This window comes from Enhydra lutris, unplaced genomic scaffold, assembly GCF_002288905.1.
Source record: "Enhydra lutris kenyoni isolate GAN:26980312 unplaced genomic scaffold, ASM228890v2 scaffoldscaffold21, whole genome shotgun sequence".
NCBI lineage: Eukaryota > Metazoa > Chordata > Mammalia > Carnivora > Mustelidae > Enhydra > Enhydra lutris.
This window is the reverse complement of record NW_019154105.1, coordinates 51,601,686-51,615,040: the sequence shown is the minus strand read 5'-3', so window position 1 is coordinate 51,615,040 and position 13,355 is coordinate 51,601,686. Positions and strand designations below refer to the sequence as shown.

General features: G+C 38.3%; 1 protein-coding gene across 2 annotated transcripts in view; it reads right to left on the bottom strand.

Annotated features, from left to right (window-relative positions):
* LOC111149030 (adhesion G protein-coupled receptor A3) overlaps nucleotides 1-13,355 on the bottom strand; it is a 134,403-nt gene that overhangs the window by 59,145 nt on the left and 61,903 nt on the right. For both annotated transcript variants that reach the window (XM_022505918.1, XM_022505919.1), the window contains exons 4-7: nucleotides 11,389-11,460; nucleotides 5,352-5,423; nucleotides 2,519-2,679; nucleotides 394-607 (exon numbers count right to left, since the gene is read on the bottom strand). In XM_022505918.1, the coding sequence (XP_022361626.1) occupies nucleotides 394-607; nucleotides 2,519-2,679; nucleotides 5,352-5,423; nucleotides 11,389-11,460 (519 nt within the window). The remainder of the gene's footprint in view (nucleotides 1-393; nucleotides 608-2,518; nucleotides 2,680-5,351; nucleotides 5,424-11,388; nucleotides 11,461-13,355) is intronic.

The window sequence follows — 13,355 nt, the reverse complement described above, 5'->3', positions numbered from 1 at the left end:
ATACTAGTGGAACAGAGAAAGGAAATCTCTTAAGATGTATCCTTAATCAACAGAGTAAAAATTAGGTGATTACTAAAAGTGAAAATCAGAGTTTAGCAGCAATAAATGGTTAGAAATTATGTTTGGCATTAAAAGTTTACCTTTTCCCACCTAAAACTTTAAACAAAAAGTTTAACAGTGTTTTCTTTTAATCTTATGTTTTTTGGTCACAATTAAATGCAAAAGGTAGCTACTTAATTTCTGGAGATGAGTAACAATCAGGAAAAGGAAACCCAAAGGTCTGCATTTTTTAAACGCAAGAAGATAAAATATCAATTTAGGTTCTAACTAAACGTGACAATTTTGAAATAAATAAAATCCACAGAGACAATTCCTCATCTAAAAAAAGTTTACCTTGCGATCAACGAGCAGTTGTGAATCATGTTCTTTTCAACAAAGATACCTTGCGATTCATCAGTTTCAACTATCCGTCCATCCTGATACCACAACACTTGCATGTCCTGATCAATATATGAAGCCATACACTGGAAGGGAAGGCTGTCTCCTTCAAACACCACTTGGCGATGAGATGGAGTCATGTAGAAAGATGGTAATTCGAGGGGTGGATCTATAGACAAGAAAACAAAAACTTAGTAAACAAATACAAAACTATATTCATACTCCAGAACTAAAAGTTACAGAGGGGCAACCTGGGTGCCTCAGTCGGTTAGGCATCTGCCTTAGGCTCAGGTCATGATCTCCAGGTCCTGGGATGGAGCCCCGAGTCAGGCCACCTGCTCAGTGGGAAGTCTGCTTTTCCCTCTTCCTCTGCCCCCCCTCCATTCATGCATGCATGCACACACCTCTCTCTCTAATAAATAAAATTTTTTAAAAAGTTATAGAAATTCTAACTAAAATTATTTTAAATGGGAGAAACAGGTTTTCCTCAGTAACCAGCATTTTAATGTTAGCACCAACAAGGCTCCTACTGAGATAAATGGGTCCTAGATGAAAACAAAATTAGTAAAATTGAAATGAAACCATTTTATAATCAGTCCTGACATTTAAAGTTGTTCCTTTTTGGTGGTAGCTAAGCAATTACTAAAAAAAAAAAGAAAAAAACCGTAAAGTGATACTTAAACCTCAAGAATGAAACTAGTGATAAGTAAATACGAATAAATATATATAATTTTAGAATATTTAGCCCACTGTCCACTGCTTTTAGCAGCAGTCTATTCTAAAGAAAAACAATACATATACAAGCATGATGCAAGGAAATTAAACTTTACAATTATTTATAGAGAAAATATTAACGACCTAAAAAGACCTGATAACAACCTCTATATCATGGATTGGTATGCATCTATTTTATATGAAGAGGAAATGGGTTTATACGACCTCAGGTTTTACAAAGTTACAAAATATCATTAGAGTGTGATGACATTTTGGTCAAAGTACAAGAAAAAGATGAAGAAAATATACTAAGTTATCTTTGACAACAGCTACCTTTGAGTGATAAGAATGCAATGCAAGATGGGCTTTGGTTTACTTCTTTTAGTTTCCCTTCTCTTCCAGCTTTACTGAGGTATAACTGACAAATAAAATTTTAAGAGATGTATTTAATTGCTTTATTCTCCCCTCCCCCATTCAAAATTATAAGATATTTTAAGAGTACATCATGATGATCTGCTACATGTATATGCTGTTTCTTTTCACAAATCTTAATTTTCATCCAATAGCATACTTTCCTTGTGAAATTACAACAGTAATGATAATAAAGAGGAAATGTTGGTACACAACTGCTTATTTCCAGCTACAAAGACTAAACTGGAATCTCTTTTGATCATTTTAAGGATGGCTTTTGGTTTATATGGTTTTTTTCCTTCTTTTTCTTTTTATAAATGTTATTTTATGTCTCTCAAGCCTTCAGATACTACTCAAAATCATGATTTTCAATAGCTGCATATTATAAATGAATGTGTCACAAGACATTCAACCAATCCCCTATTTTTGAGACTCAAAGATAGGCTTGTATTTAAATACTGACATACAAAGCTGATCATTTCCTAGTAATTAAGCCCTCATGTAGAATTATTGGATCAAACTGTATCAAATTTTTAAGAACCCCAACACATACTGCCAAATTCTGTATCAAAAAGGCTCTGTTATTTATTATTTCACACTCCTAAAAACAAATAATGATGGCATCTTCAGATTCTTTTTTTTTTTTTTAACTATCAACAAACTCCTGGTTTTCCAACTAATGGAAAAATCTGAAGATCTATACTATTCCCTGAAATTGTTTTTCATAAAGAAAGCTGTTCAGAACCCAAGAACCTTAAACACCAATCCAAAAAACAATTTTTTATCCAGCTGACTTAACAGTTCGCATAAACTAAATATGTATTATCAGATCCGTGAAGATTAATGGTTGTAATCAATTCCAGCATGGTATAAAGAGAACTTTCAGACTGTCAAGAAAAACAGAGTAACAAGTAAAATACAGCAAACCCTTCCTCTGCTTTTCCTTCTCCCTTACCGCATGTCAGCAACTCCTGCTTCACCCCTGTGACTGGCTGGGCCTGAAGGGACTTTGGATAAACACACCGCGTGTCCCGTATGGTGATGTTTCTCTCCTTCACCCAGCGATGCATCCACAATATGTTGCAATCACACAAAAGATACTCAGTCTGAAATTCTCTGTAGCATACAAAATACAAATTAGTGAGTGTGGTGAATAAAATTAAACAGCATGTTTCCTTTATATTGGCTTCTGCTTTGGGTGACAAGCACACTAGTGCTCACCCTCGATGGCCTTAGGCATACAACACCAACTGGTTCTGTTTTCCTTTCCGGTGAGAGGACAGGCAGGATGGCTGACCCCAGCATACCTCCCTGGTAATTCAGGGACTAAACGCTTGAAATCAAAGCTGGTATGCAAACACAAATCTAGCTATCATCCCTCTTCTAGGCAACAAGCTCCTTAGTCCCAGGGTCTGGAATACTAAATCTCCCATCTTTTATGCCTATCCAATTTCTATCCATTCATCAGTAAGCATGGTGGCACTAACACTTGACCTTGAACACGTCTCCAATTTTTCTAGCATCATGGCCATGCTTTTGCCTTAAATGCCTACAAACTATTAATTTTGGTAACATAAAGGAATATTTGACCATTTATCATGGTTATATTTTGTCTGACCAGAGTCTAAGTTTATCAAGAGTGGAGACTCTCTCGGACACTTCTCCACTTGCACCAAGTGATACGAAGATACTTACCAACTTAAGGGGTATAAAGTTAACCCACTGAAAGCAAAAGAATACCTCATAGTTGATATGAAAGAAAATACAGAATTATTTTTATATGAGGCAAGAAATTTTATAAGTTGGCACCTGGGTATAAGAAACAAAGGATAATATGTACAACTGGGATAAAAGCACCATAATTTATTGAATACTTGGTTTTACAAAGCACTACTTATGTGTTGCACAATATGCTAAGTCCAGCTAATAACAATAAATACAGATACTGTCCCCTGTCAACCTGCATGACATTATATAATAGTGGAACAAAATAAATACAACCAATACAGAATGTAACCTGTTCTATACAAATAAATCAAAGTGCAAAGAGCAAACATAACGTGTGCTCCTAACACAGCACACCAACACAGGCTTTATCTTATTAGTTCTGGGGGGAAAAAAAAAATGGAGGGTGGGAATTAGAATTGGACTAATTTTTTTTTTTTTTTAAGACTTTATTTATTTATTTGACAGACAGAGATCACAAGTAGGCAGAGAGAGAGAGAGGGAAGCAGGCTCCCTGCCGAGCAGAGAGCTCAATGTGGGGCTCCATCCCAGAACCCTGGGATCATGACCTGAGCTGACGGCAGAGGCTTTAACCCACTGAGCCACCCAGGTGCCCCTAGAATTGGACTAATTTCTAACTCCTAAGTACCACCTTCTGGTCGGTTTCTAGCACTAGTGGGTAAAAGAAAAAAACTGGCCAGAGCGCCTGGGTGGCTCAGTGGGTTAAAGCCTCTGCCTTTGGCTCAGGTCATGATCCCAGGATCAGGATCCTGGGATCAAGCCCCACATCAGGCTCTCTACTCCATGGGGAGCCTGCTTCCTCCTCTCTCTCTGCCTGCCTCTCTGCCTACTTGTGATCTCTCTCTGTCGAATAAATAAATAAAATCTTAAAAAAATAAAAAAAATAAAAACTGGCCATTTTCCCCCAATTTGGGAGGAAAATCCTTCTTACATTCCTGCTATCCAGGGTCTCAAAAGCCAGATTATTCTTTGTCATCTTTTTTATTTTCTCAACTTCACAGAAGTGGCAGACCTGAGCCCACTAAATATGCTAAAAAAAGATGTTTTCACTAAAAAATAATGGCAATAAAAAGACCAGACAGAGTTTAATCCAACATGGCTCCAGAAGCATGTACATGGGTCCACCATGATGCCAAGGAGCCAGATGAATGCCTAAGTATTAGCTACATCTCAAGGAAAACTGCTAACTGATAGGTCTAGAAAATTCAAGAAAAACAGCAGAGAAGGGGAGGGGAGGAGAAGGGACGGTGGGAAAGAAGTCAAGAAACACCAAACAGCAACTGCTAGGGAAGAAGACATTCTTCCTTGGAAAAACGGCCAATCCCATAAATTATACACAATAAAAATTTAAAAAGCATTATACTTAACTGTATTTCCAATAGAAATTAGTATAACTTACAGTTTGAAATATATTATAGTTCAGCTGGAAATACCATTACTGTCAAAAGGCACGCCCATACAATCTCAGTTAACAAAAGTGCTCCAGGAGTGGAGGGAAAAAAAAAAAAACAACCCACCAATTCTAAAGCTACAGAGAACTGTATCCATATATTTTTGCATTGATTTCATAAAGCAAGTATTCTACATAAACATTCCTAGCAACGTCAGTAACAACTTATGAATTCAGTTTGGGGAAAGGGTTACAGGATAAAGGTAAATCCCCAAAACATAAAATATTCTTAATTATAGATTCTTCACAGGGAGGAATGATATTTTATTTTTTGGGGATTCATCCACTAGTCAAACAATAAAATATTCCCTAACTTTAAAATAAAATGAAAGAGAATGAATTGTCAATTTATTTACTCTAAATATAGAGAGATATAGTATTCTAAGGAGAAAATGGTTGTCCCAGTCTGAAACACATCATTCAGGTTTACAGTAGGTTTTTCAATGAGAATGCACACTCTCAAGTGAGAGTCTAACCTTTGCAAAATCACCAGATTCTCCCCATGAAGCCTCTGAAACCATTTAATAACTGTTTTTAATTTTTAAAAACCAAGATATATTTATCAAAACAGAAAAAAAAATTTCTTACTTACAAAGACCGTAGTGAGCCAAGATAATCGAAAGTTCCTTGAGATAATGAAGAAAACAAATTGCCTGAAAGGTTTCTAGGGAAAAAAAGTAATAAGAATAATTTCATTTAAAAAATACTAACAATTATTTATCATTTTACACAATTTGCTAGCATATCCTATAATCACTGAGTAATGTTATAAAGAATTTATGAAAGTTGTTTTAAATCTTATAAAAAGGAAACTAGTAAATGTGTTATCCAAGGGTGAAGAAATTTGTTCTTAATCTATATAAAGGAACAAAATTATTTTAAAATTATTACTATCAGATAATGACTTTCTACCAAATACCAGGTGAACCCAAAAGCTACCTTACTGAGCCAGAACTTTAGTCATGCTCTCATTATAAGTGAATTACTTTTCATGTGTTAACTCAACCTCACTTAAGAAAACAGAAATGTAAAAACAAGAAAAGGACAGGGATGACCTGAATAAGCAGGGGCACCAACCCCCAGGAACTGAATAAAATATGACAACAGAGTACAATGAGTCCAGGGTTTAAAACACAAAATTCAGTGTTGTCCTTGGGCAAATTACTTAACCTATCTTGTTTCCCCTAGAACACCCTATGCTAAAATTTGAGGTGGTTTGTTATACCCATAATGATTCCTCACTTGACCCTAAGCTCCAAGAGCAGAGGGCCTTGTAGATCTTATTTGCCAGGCAGATAGTAACAAGCTGGGGTACACAGTAGGTGCTCAGTAGGGGTGACTGACTATTCAGGATGTAGACTCTATCTTCAGGAAGCTTCTAATAGTAAAACAGAGCTGAGGGCTCTGGGAAGATGGCAGGATGGTCTAACCACCACAAGCTCTGTTCAGAACCTATTGTAGTATCAAGAATAGATAGAATTTAAACCCAGAATTCTCAAGGAAGATGTCCTGAGACCTGGGAGGAGGCCCGCCTCTCCTCTGGAGTCTGGGCTGAATCCCTCCCATGTGGGAGAAAGTGACAGTTAACAGATGGATCCTGCAGCAGTGTATTCCTGGATGGCAAGACTTAGTATTACACAAATGCCAATCCTTCACAAATTAATACACAATGAAATTCAGTAAAAACATCCCTGGATTGGTTTTTAAATGTAGCATACAAATTTCTGATAGAAAATGTCTGGATAAAAGGATTCTGATCTTCACAGAACTACCTGGGAACTTAAGCAAACAAACAAACAAAAAAAGGGTATCTGTCAATTAAAAGAACAATGAAAGAGATGCCCTTCTCTTTTCTGGCCTGTCAGAGGGGATACTGAATGTAGCCTCTGAAAAGGGTATTGCTGATGGAAGTGTAAATCACTGCTGTATTTTTAAAAAGTAACCTAGATGCAATTAAAGTGAACAGCAGTATTTTTATGAAGCTATTCTATGTGGAATTATGTGATTACTCAGGTCTGGAAGACAAAGAGATGGCAGATGGAGCTCAAACAAGGCTGGCTGTGAAGCTGCCAAGTGTTAAGACTGAGGAAAGGGTGCATGGAGATTCCTTATACAATGGTCTCTAATGTTTGGTTTTTTTGTTTTGTTTTGTTTTGTTTTTTACAAGTTTGAAGATTCCATAATGGTAAGTTGAAAATAAAACTCTATCATACACACATAGGACTTAAGTATAAAGAAAATAATGGCATCTTACAGGAATCATTAGATTCTAATTATTAGGTAATTTCATTCTAATCATTAGATATTATTAGCTATTTCCTCTTAAAAATCACAGAGGAAGGAATCACATTGAAGTGAGACATGCCATCCTCTCCGTAAATCCCAACACAAACCAATTTTCCCTCCAGTGTCGGAGCAAGGCTGGCTGAACACCAGAGTAACTGGCTTTGGTTTGGGAACCATAAAAACTTACACACGTTTTAAAACACTAGAGTCACACTCCAGCTCTGAGATACTTACACAAAAGAAGCAAAAAGGGACTGAGAATGACAACCCGCACAGAAAAGTCATTGCTCCCATGTCCTATCAGCTCCCTGAATGGAGTAGCAGGTGAACTATCTCCGTCCATCCCCACTCCCACCTTCTACGCTGTGGTTTCTTAATATCTTAATTTTTCTTTATTTACTTGACTTTTTGCTAAACAGATACACTTGAATGCCTGTAGGTTAAATATGTATGATGACGCATCATCTATATATATACAAGCGATGTTTACCAGGGCCAATTTGTTAAAGGAGGGGAAAACGCAATAAATGGAATCTCCTGCAACAGAAGAATAATTGACTAAATTATAATCAGTTCTGTACTTGGAATATTCCGTAATTATTAACAAACATGAACTATATCAACATGTCACCCTCTTGAAAAGAGATTAATGACACGCTGATAACTTTTTTCAATAAATTGCTGAGTAGAGCACACACTTAAAGCTCTGTATGTATGCCTGTACCTTTGTGGGGGCAATAGAAAAATCTGAAAATGATCCACCAGATAACTAGTACAGGCCAGCTCACAATACATCTGAAGTGATGGAAGGGTAGTTTAACTTTTCCTTCAAATCTGTATGTGGTTTTATTACTTAATGATCTCAGTAATTGCTCAGTTGTATAAAGGAAGTTCTTATAAACATCACTCACTGATTATTTATTTTTTAAACATTATTTATTCATTCAAGAGAGAGCACAAGCAGGGGGAGGGGCAAGGAGAGAGGGAGAAGCAGGCTCCCCGCTGAGCAGGGAGCCAGCCCCGCCCCCTGGGGGGTGGGTGTCGGGTGTCCTCAATCCCAGGACCCCAGGATTGTGACCTAAGTTGAAGGCAGATGCTTAACCAGCTAAGCCACCGGGGCATCCCCACTCACCAGTTACTTCTGATAGAAAAGTATTAAAGGTATAATTCTCAGAAAAAAAATAAAAATTTAAACTGATCAAAATTCATGAAAAAAGGGGGAAAAAGAAAGCTTTTGATCTGTTGAGTTCCTAACAACCTCTCTGGAAATTAAGGTCCTAAGTAAAGGACAGAAGCTTCACAGAAGTTCATTTCTGGCTCCCCATCTTCGGTCTGGCAGTTATTTGCACCGTAGAGGGAGAGGGTAGGGACCCCTACAAGTTACGTCTTCCCCTCTGAGACAGTTCTCCCCAGAAATTCTCCATCAACAAAGGCACAGATCCATACACAGAATTAATCAATCCCCCCACATCCACTGAAGCCTCAGACATATTTAAAGTTATTTCTGCTTTCTGAACCTGAATTTCCAAAGCCACGACTTACTTCAAACCGAGGAGAAGCAAGCATGGGCAAGAAGGCCACCGCCTGTCTGCTGAAGTCTCACCCAGGCCCTGGGGGGCTCTCCACTCCAGCCTCCTCGGCTAAGAAAGAGGCCCCACAAGTCCCAGATCCGAGGTTCCGAAGCAACCCAGAGAAACCAGCTGAAGAAGCAGTAAAGGAAGTATCTATAAAGAGTGATCCGCTCTGGATTCCCTCCTGCTCTACACCTGCTCTTCTGGGTGGGAAATAGGCTGGGCAAGAAATGCACTACATGCCCGACTGCTAACCAAATTCCCTCTTCCACTTGTTAGAGAAGATGCTTCTCTTCCCTGTGGGAAACACAGACTGTTATCAGCCTTCACAACGGGCATACAGGCGGGCTCAGAGAGCCTAGAAATCTGCAGATCGGGGCTGTCCATACAGCACACTTGTCCAAAGTTTCTTAATCCATGACTCTAGACCTGTGTCAACCCAAATTACGATGAGCATCTCCACTGCAATGCTGCCCTGAAGTTACTAAGCTACCTCAAATGGCAATTTTTCTTAGAACAGTCTTTAGAGAATATAAAGTCAGGTTTACTCCTGTGTATGCCACAGAGTGTTGCCTTATAAGAGTCACAGTGACCTATTATTACATGGGCTACAAAATCACTCAACCAAATCTCAAGGTAGAGAACTTGGTAGTGCTATTCCCACTGTTTTAATGATTCACCTGACCAAATGTCCGGTAAAGTCTCACAACAGTTATCACAGAATTAATAAAAATATAAGTGATGAATTTAAGCTTTAAAACTCCCCAAAACTTCAGTTTCTGAGGCAGGAAGAAAAAAAAAAAAGTATAAGGAAGTAGTCAAGTGGCCCTAACGTAATGGCTGTCCCTTCTAGCACTTTTGCCTAAAGAACCCATCTTGCTGATGGGTCGATAATCCCTGGGCCACAGTTATCAGTTATAAATTCATTGGGAACTAACTGATGTGGATGATAAAGTAAACTCCAGACTCTTCTTCATCTCTTGAGTCACAGCTATCCAAAAATGTAACAGATTTTTTTCTTCATCAATGCTTCATATTGCCAATTCTTTTTTATATATATATAAAGATTTTATTTATTTATTTGAGAGAGAGACAGTGAGAGAGAGCATGAGCGAGGAGAAGGTCAGAGGGAGAAACAGACTCCCCATGGAGCTGGGAGACCGATGCGGGACTCGATCCCGGGACTCCGGGATCATGACCTGAGCCGAAGGCAGTCATCCAACCAACTGAGCCACCCAGGCGTCCCCATATTGCCAATTCTTATGCAGTCCTCAAAACCAAAAATGTAAGACTCTTAAGAAGAAACAACAGAAGCACTGAAATAAAATTGCTGCAATCCAGCCAAAAAAAAAGAAAAATGCAATTGGTTTAATTAATTTCAAGTTATGAGCAAAGCTGTATACCAAATCAATCTTATACTTAAACACTTAAGTTTGGCCATGTATCTCTCCTCCCAAATTAAAAGGCTCACTGAAGGGGGCACCTGGGTGGCTAGATGGTTAAGCATCTGCCTTTGGCTCAGGTCACGATCCCAGGGTCCAGGGATCAAGCCCTCTATGGGGCTCCCTGCTCAGTGCAGAGCCTGCTTCTCCCTCTGTCTCTGCCATTCCCTCTGCCTATGGTCTCTGGCCCTCTCTGTCAAGAATATAAGTAAAATCTTTTTTTTTTTTTTTAAAAAGGCTCACTGAAAAATACTGCAAGTTTGCTAAGAAGCAGGAGTATCTTGTGGTAGCCTAACAAGTGATCTGAAGTCCCCTCCCTTACTGCAAAGATGAAATAATCTCACTATTGATGGCCCTAAGAGCTTTTTCAAAGTTATCATGAATGAAGTTGCAGAAACGTTCTGAAAAGCCACAGAGAGAAAGAACCAGGCACAGACAATCCTTGTAACTAGACCTTCGACCCTAAATCCCAAATTTCATCCTGCACCCTATTCGCAGACAACTATTCTATAAAACAGGACTTTATGCCACTTTCCCAACATAAATGTCCTTCAGTGGCTTCCTATTGTTAAATCAGTTCTAAGCCTCTGTCTGCCTTTCATATGCTCCCATACAAAGTTCTATTAAAGATAATCAGCCTTATTTCTAGTCACTCCCAAACAGAGCTTCCTCATTTTAAAAATAAAAATGTATTTGATGGCTTATACAAAGTTCTTTTGCATTTATATTATATATAAATTATAAGAGAGGGATACAGATCATTCAAACTCTAATCTTTATAAAAACTTTGAGGTACTGAAAACCTCACAGATAAAAAAAAAAAGCTCAGAAAAGTGGGTTCACCCCAAATCGCAAAGTCAGAGGCATGACTCAAATGGTGATTTTACTCTTCATGCGGATGGCTTTCCCCTTGGAACCGGCTTTGCGCTCTCTTCCACCTTTATGCATCATTGGCTCCGCTTCTTTTTCCTTTCTAACTAATCCAATCTTTGCAATCTCTGCACCATCAGCTTAGGTTTTGCCCCTTCCAGGAAACTGATCCAGACCAGGAAAGCTTCTGACCCATCTCTCCCAACATGAACATGTTCTCTAAGGCATATACTCCGTTAACTGGCTCTCCATGTGTGTGTGCGTACGCGCGCGCATAATACATAGTATTATGTTCTGATGACATTATATCCCCACGATTGAATTTCCAGCTCCTTAGCTCCTTCTCCTTCCATAATCCTGACAGCTGCTACTTTACTATCAGACATATCACAGGTGTCTATAAATGTCTGGGTACCAGTTCATATGTTTTCTTATATTTTAATGGAAAAGACATACTTACAGCCTAACCAGATTGGTGAGTCCTCGAAATATGTCTGCATTCAGACATCCTATTCGATTGTTTGTCAGATCCCTAAAGAGAAAAGGGAAAAAAGTGTCTTCAATTAGTTCTCTTGGATGAAGGTTTCCTATGTTCAATATTCAAGAACAGCACCCAGGTATCATGCAAGATCTTTGTTTTCAGCATCCCGGAGAAGTTTACCTACTTCAGTGAGTTAAGGGGAGCACTGAGAGAACAAAATAGTACTTGCTCTCACCGACTTCTGCCGCGTACAGACTAAGCACTGTCTAATTACAGTGCCCTCTATATTTCAAGCATTTATTCCTGTAAAATGACTCACAATAAAACTGGAGTGGTAAAAATGAGACTCAATCTATCTTACTGTCTGTGAAAGAATTCCTTAGATGACCTACACCATTCATTATGCTGGGGAAGTTAGGGACAGAGCCCAGTCGCAGTGAACATCAGACAGACGAAAGAAAAAGGAGCAAATTACCAAAATGCTGGAACTTTTATTTCTTAAGAATTCCTGAAATTTAATGCTTTCTGATGTCATCCCTTAAATAGTCAGTTTTGACTGTAATGAGAAAACTGAGTTTGCTTTTACCTCACAGATCTATGGTTTAGTCTCCAGGCCAGATTACCTTTTCTAGGTAACAGCCTAATTATTTTTTCCCATCACGCTAAACTTTTTCTTTTCTTTTTTTTTTTTTTTAAAGATTTCTTTATTTTAAAGACAGAGAGAAAGAGAGGGAGGGAGAGAGGAGAAGAGAGGCAGAGGAAGAAAGAATCCCAAGCAGACTCCCCACTAAGCATAGAGCCCAAGGAGAGGCTCAATTCCATGACCCTGAGATCATGACCCGAGCCGAAATCAAGAGTCAGACACTTAACTGAGTCACGTGGCCGCCCCACTCTTAACTTTTTTAAAAAAGATTTTATTTATTTCTTTATTTGAGAGAGAGAGAGAGTAAACACGAGGAACAGGGAGGCAGAGGGAGAAGCAAACTCCCTGCTGAACATGGAGCCCCATGCAGGGCTCACTGCCAGAACCCTGAGATCATGACCTGAGCGGAGTCAGGCGCTAACCAACTGAGCCACCCGGGCGCCCCACCCCACTCATATTCTTATGTTACTTTCTAAATATGGTTTTTCTTTTATTACTTTCCAAATATTTTTTTCTCCTCAATCCATGAAGCTTTTTCCTTTTTATCTACATAAAATGTTTAGTAGAGATAAATGAAATAAATGAGAATTTCTGTAACCCTCAAGTAAGACAGCATGGCTTTCAACAATTTTTCCATCACTAGATTTACTAAGCTGTATATAAGAAAACCCCAAAAACAATGAATCTTAATTTTTATCAGTTCCTCCTCAGGAATTATTCATCCCTTGGATTTTGATAAAAGAATTAAAGCAAGATTCTAAACCAAACTTTCAAAAATATTTTTATCACCTTTTTCTTCAATGTCCATATTATTCTTTGTAGTGGAAAAGTACCTATTCTTTGAGTCATGCTCTGAGTTACTCTTTAGAGAAGCAATTTGCACCACCCATTTCTGAACTAAAATTGTTGGGTTCTAAATTGTATAACTTGATAACAGCAGAAACTGTATTAGCTGGACGAGAAACCAGAAATGATAATGACAGAACATCTGAATCGAATACCTATGCACTAAGTTTCTCTCCGAGGTATTCTGAAACCTAGATCAGGTAATCCTGAGTTTCCCTAAATTTCACAGCTCTGCCTTTCCTATCTTATGGCAACTTTTGATTAAAAAAAACTTAAGCAATACGAAACTTTACCCGCATGTGCCGTGACTCCAGGCTCCTGCTCCTCAGAATATTAAAGTGAGGTATGTAATCCGATGGGACATTTTTTTTAATTCCAGCTGATTTTCCTTTTATTTCTGGGTTTTACTGTTTAAGAAAATTAGGCATCATTTTGTGAATTGCTGCTTAAACAAGCA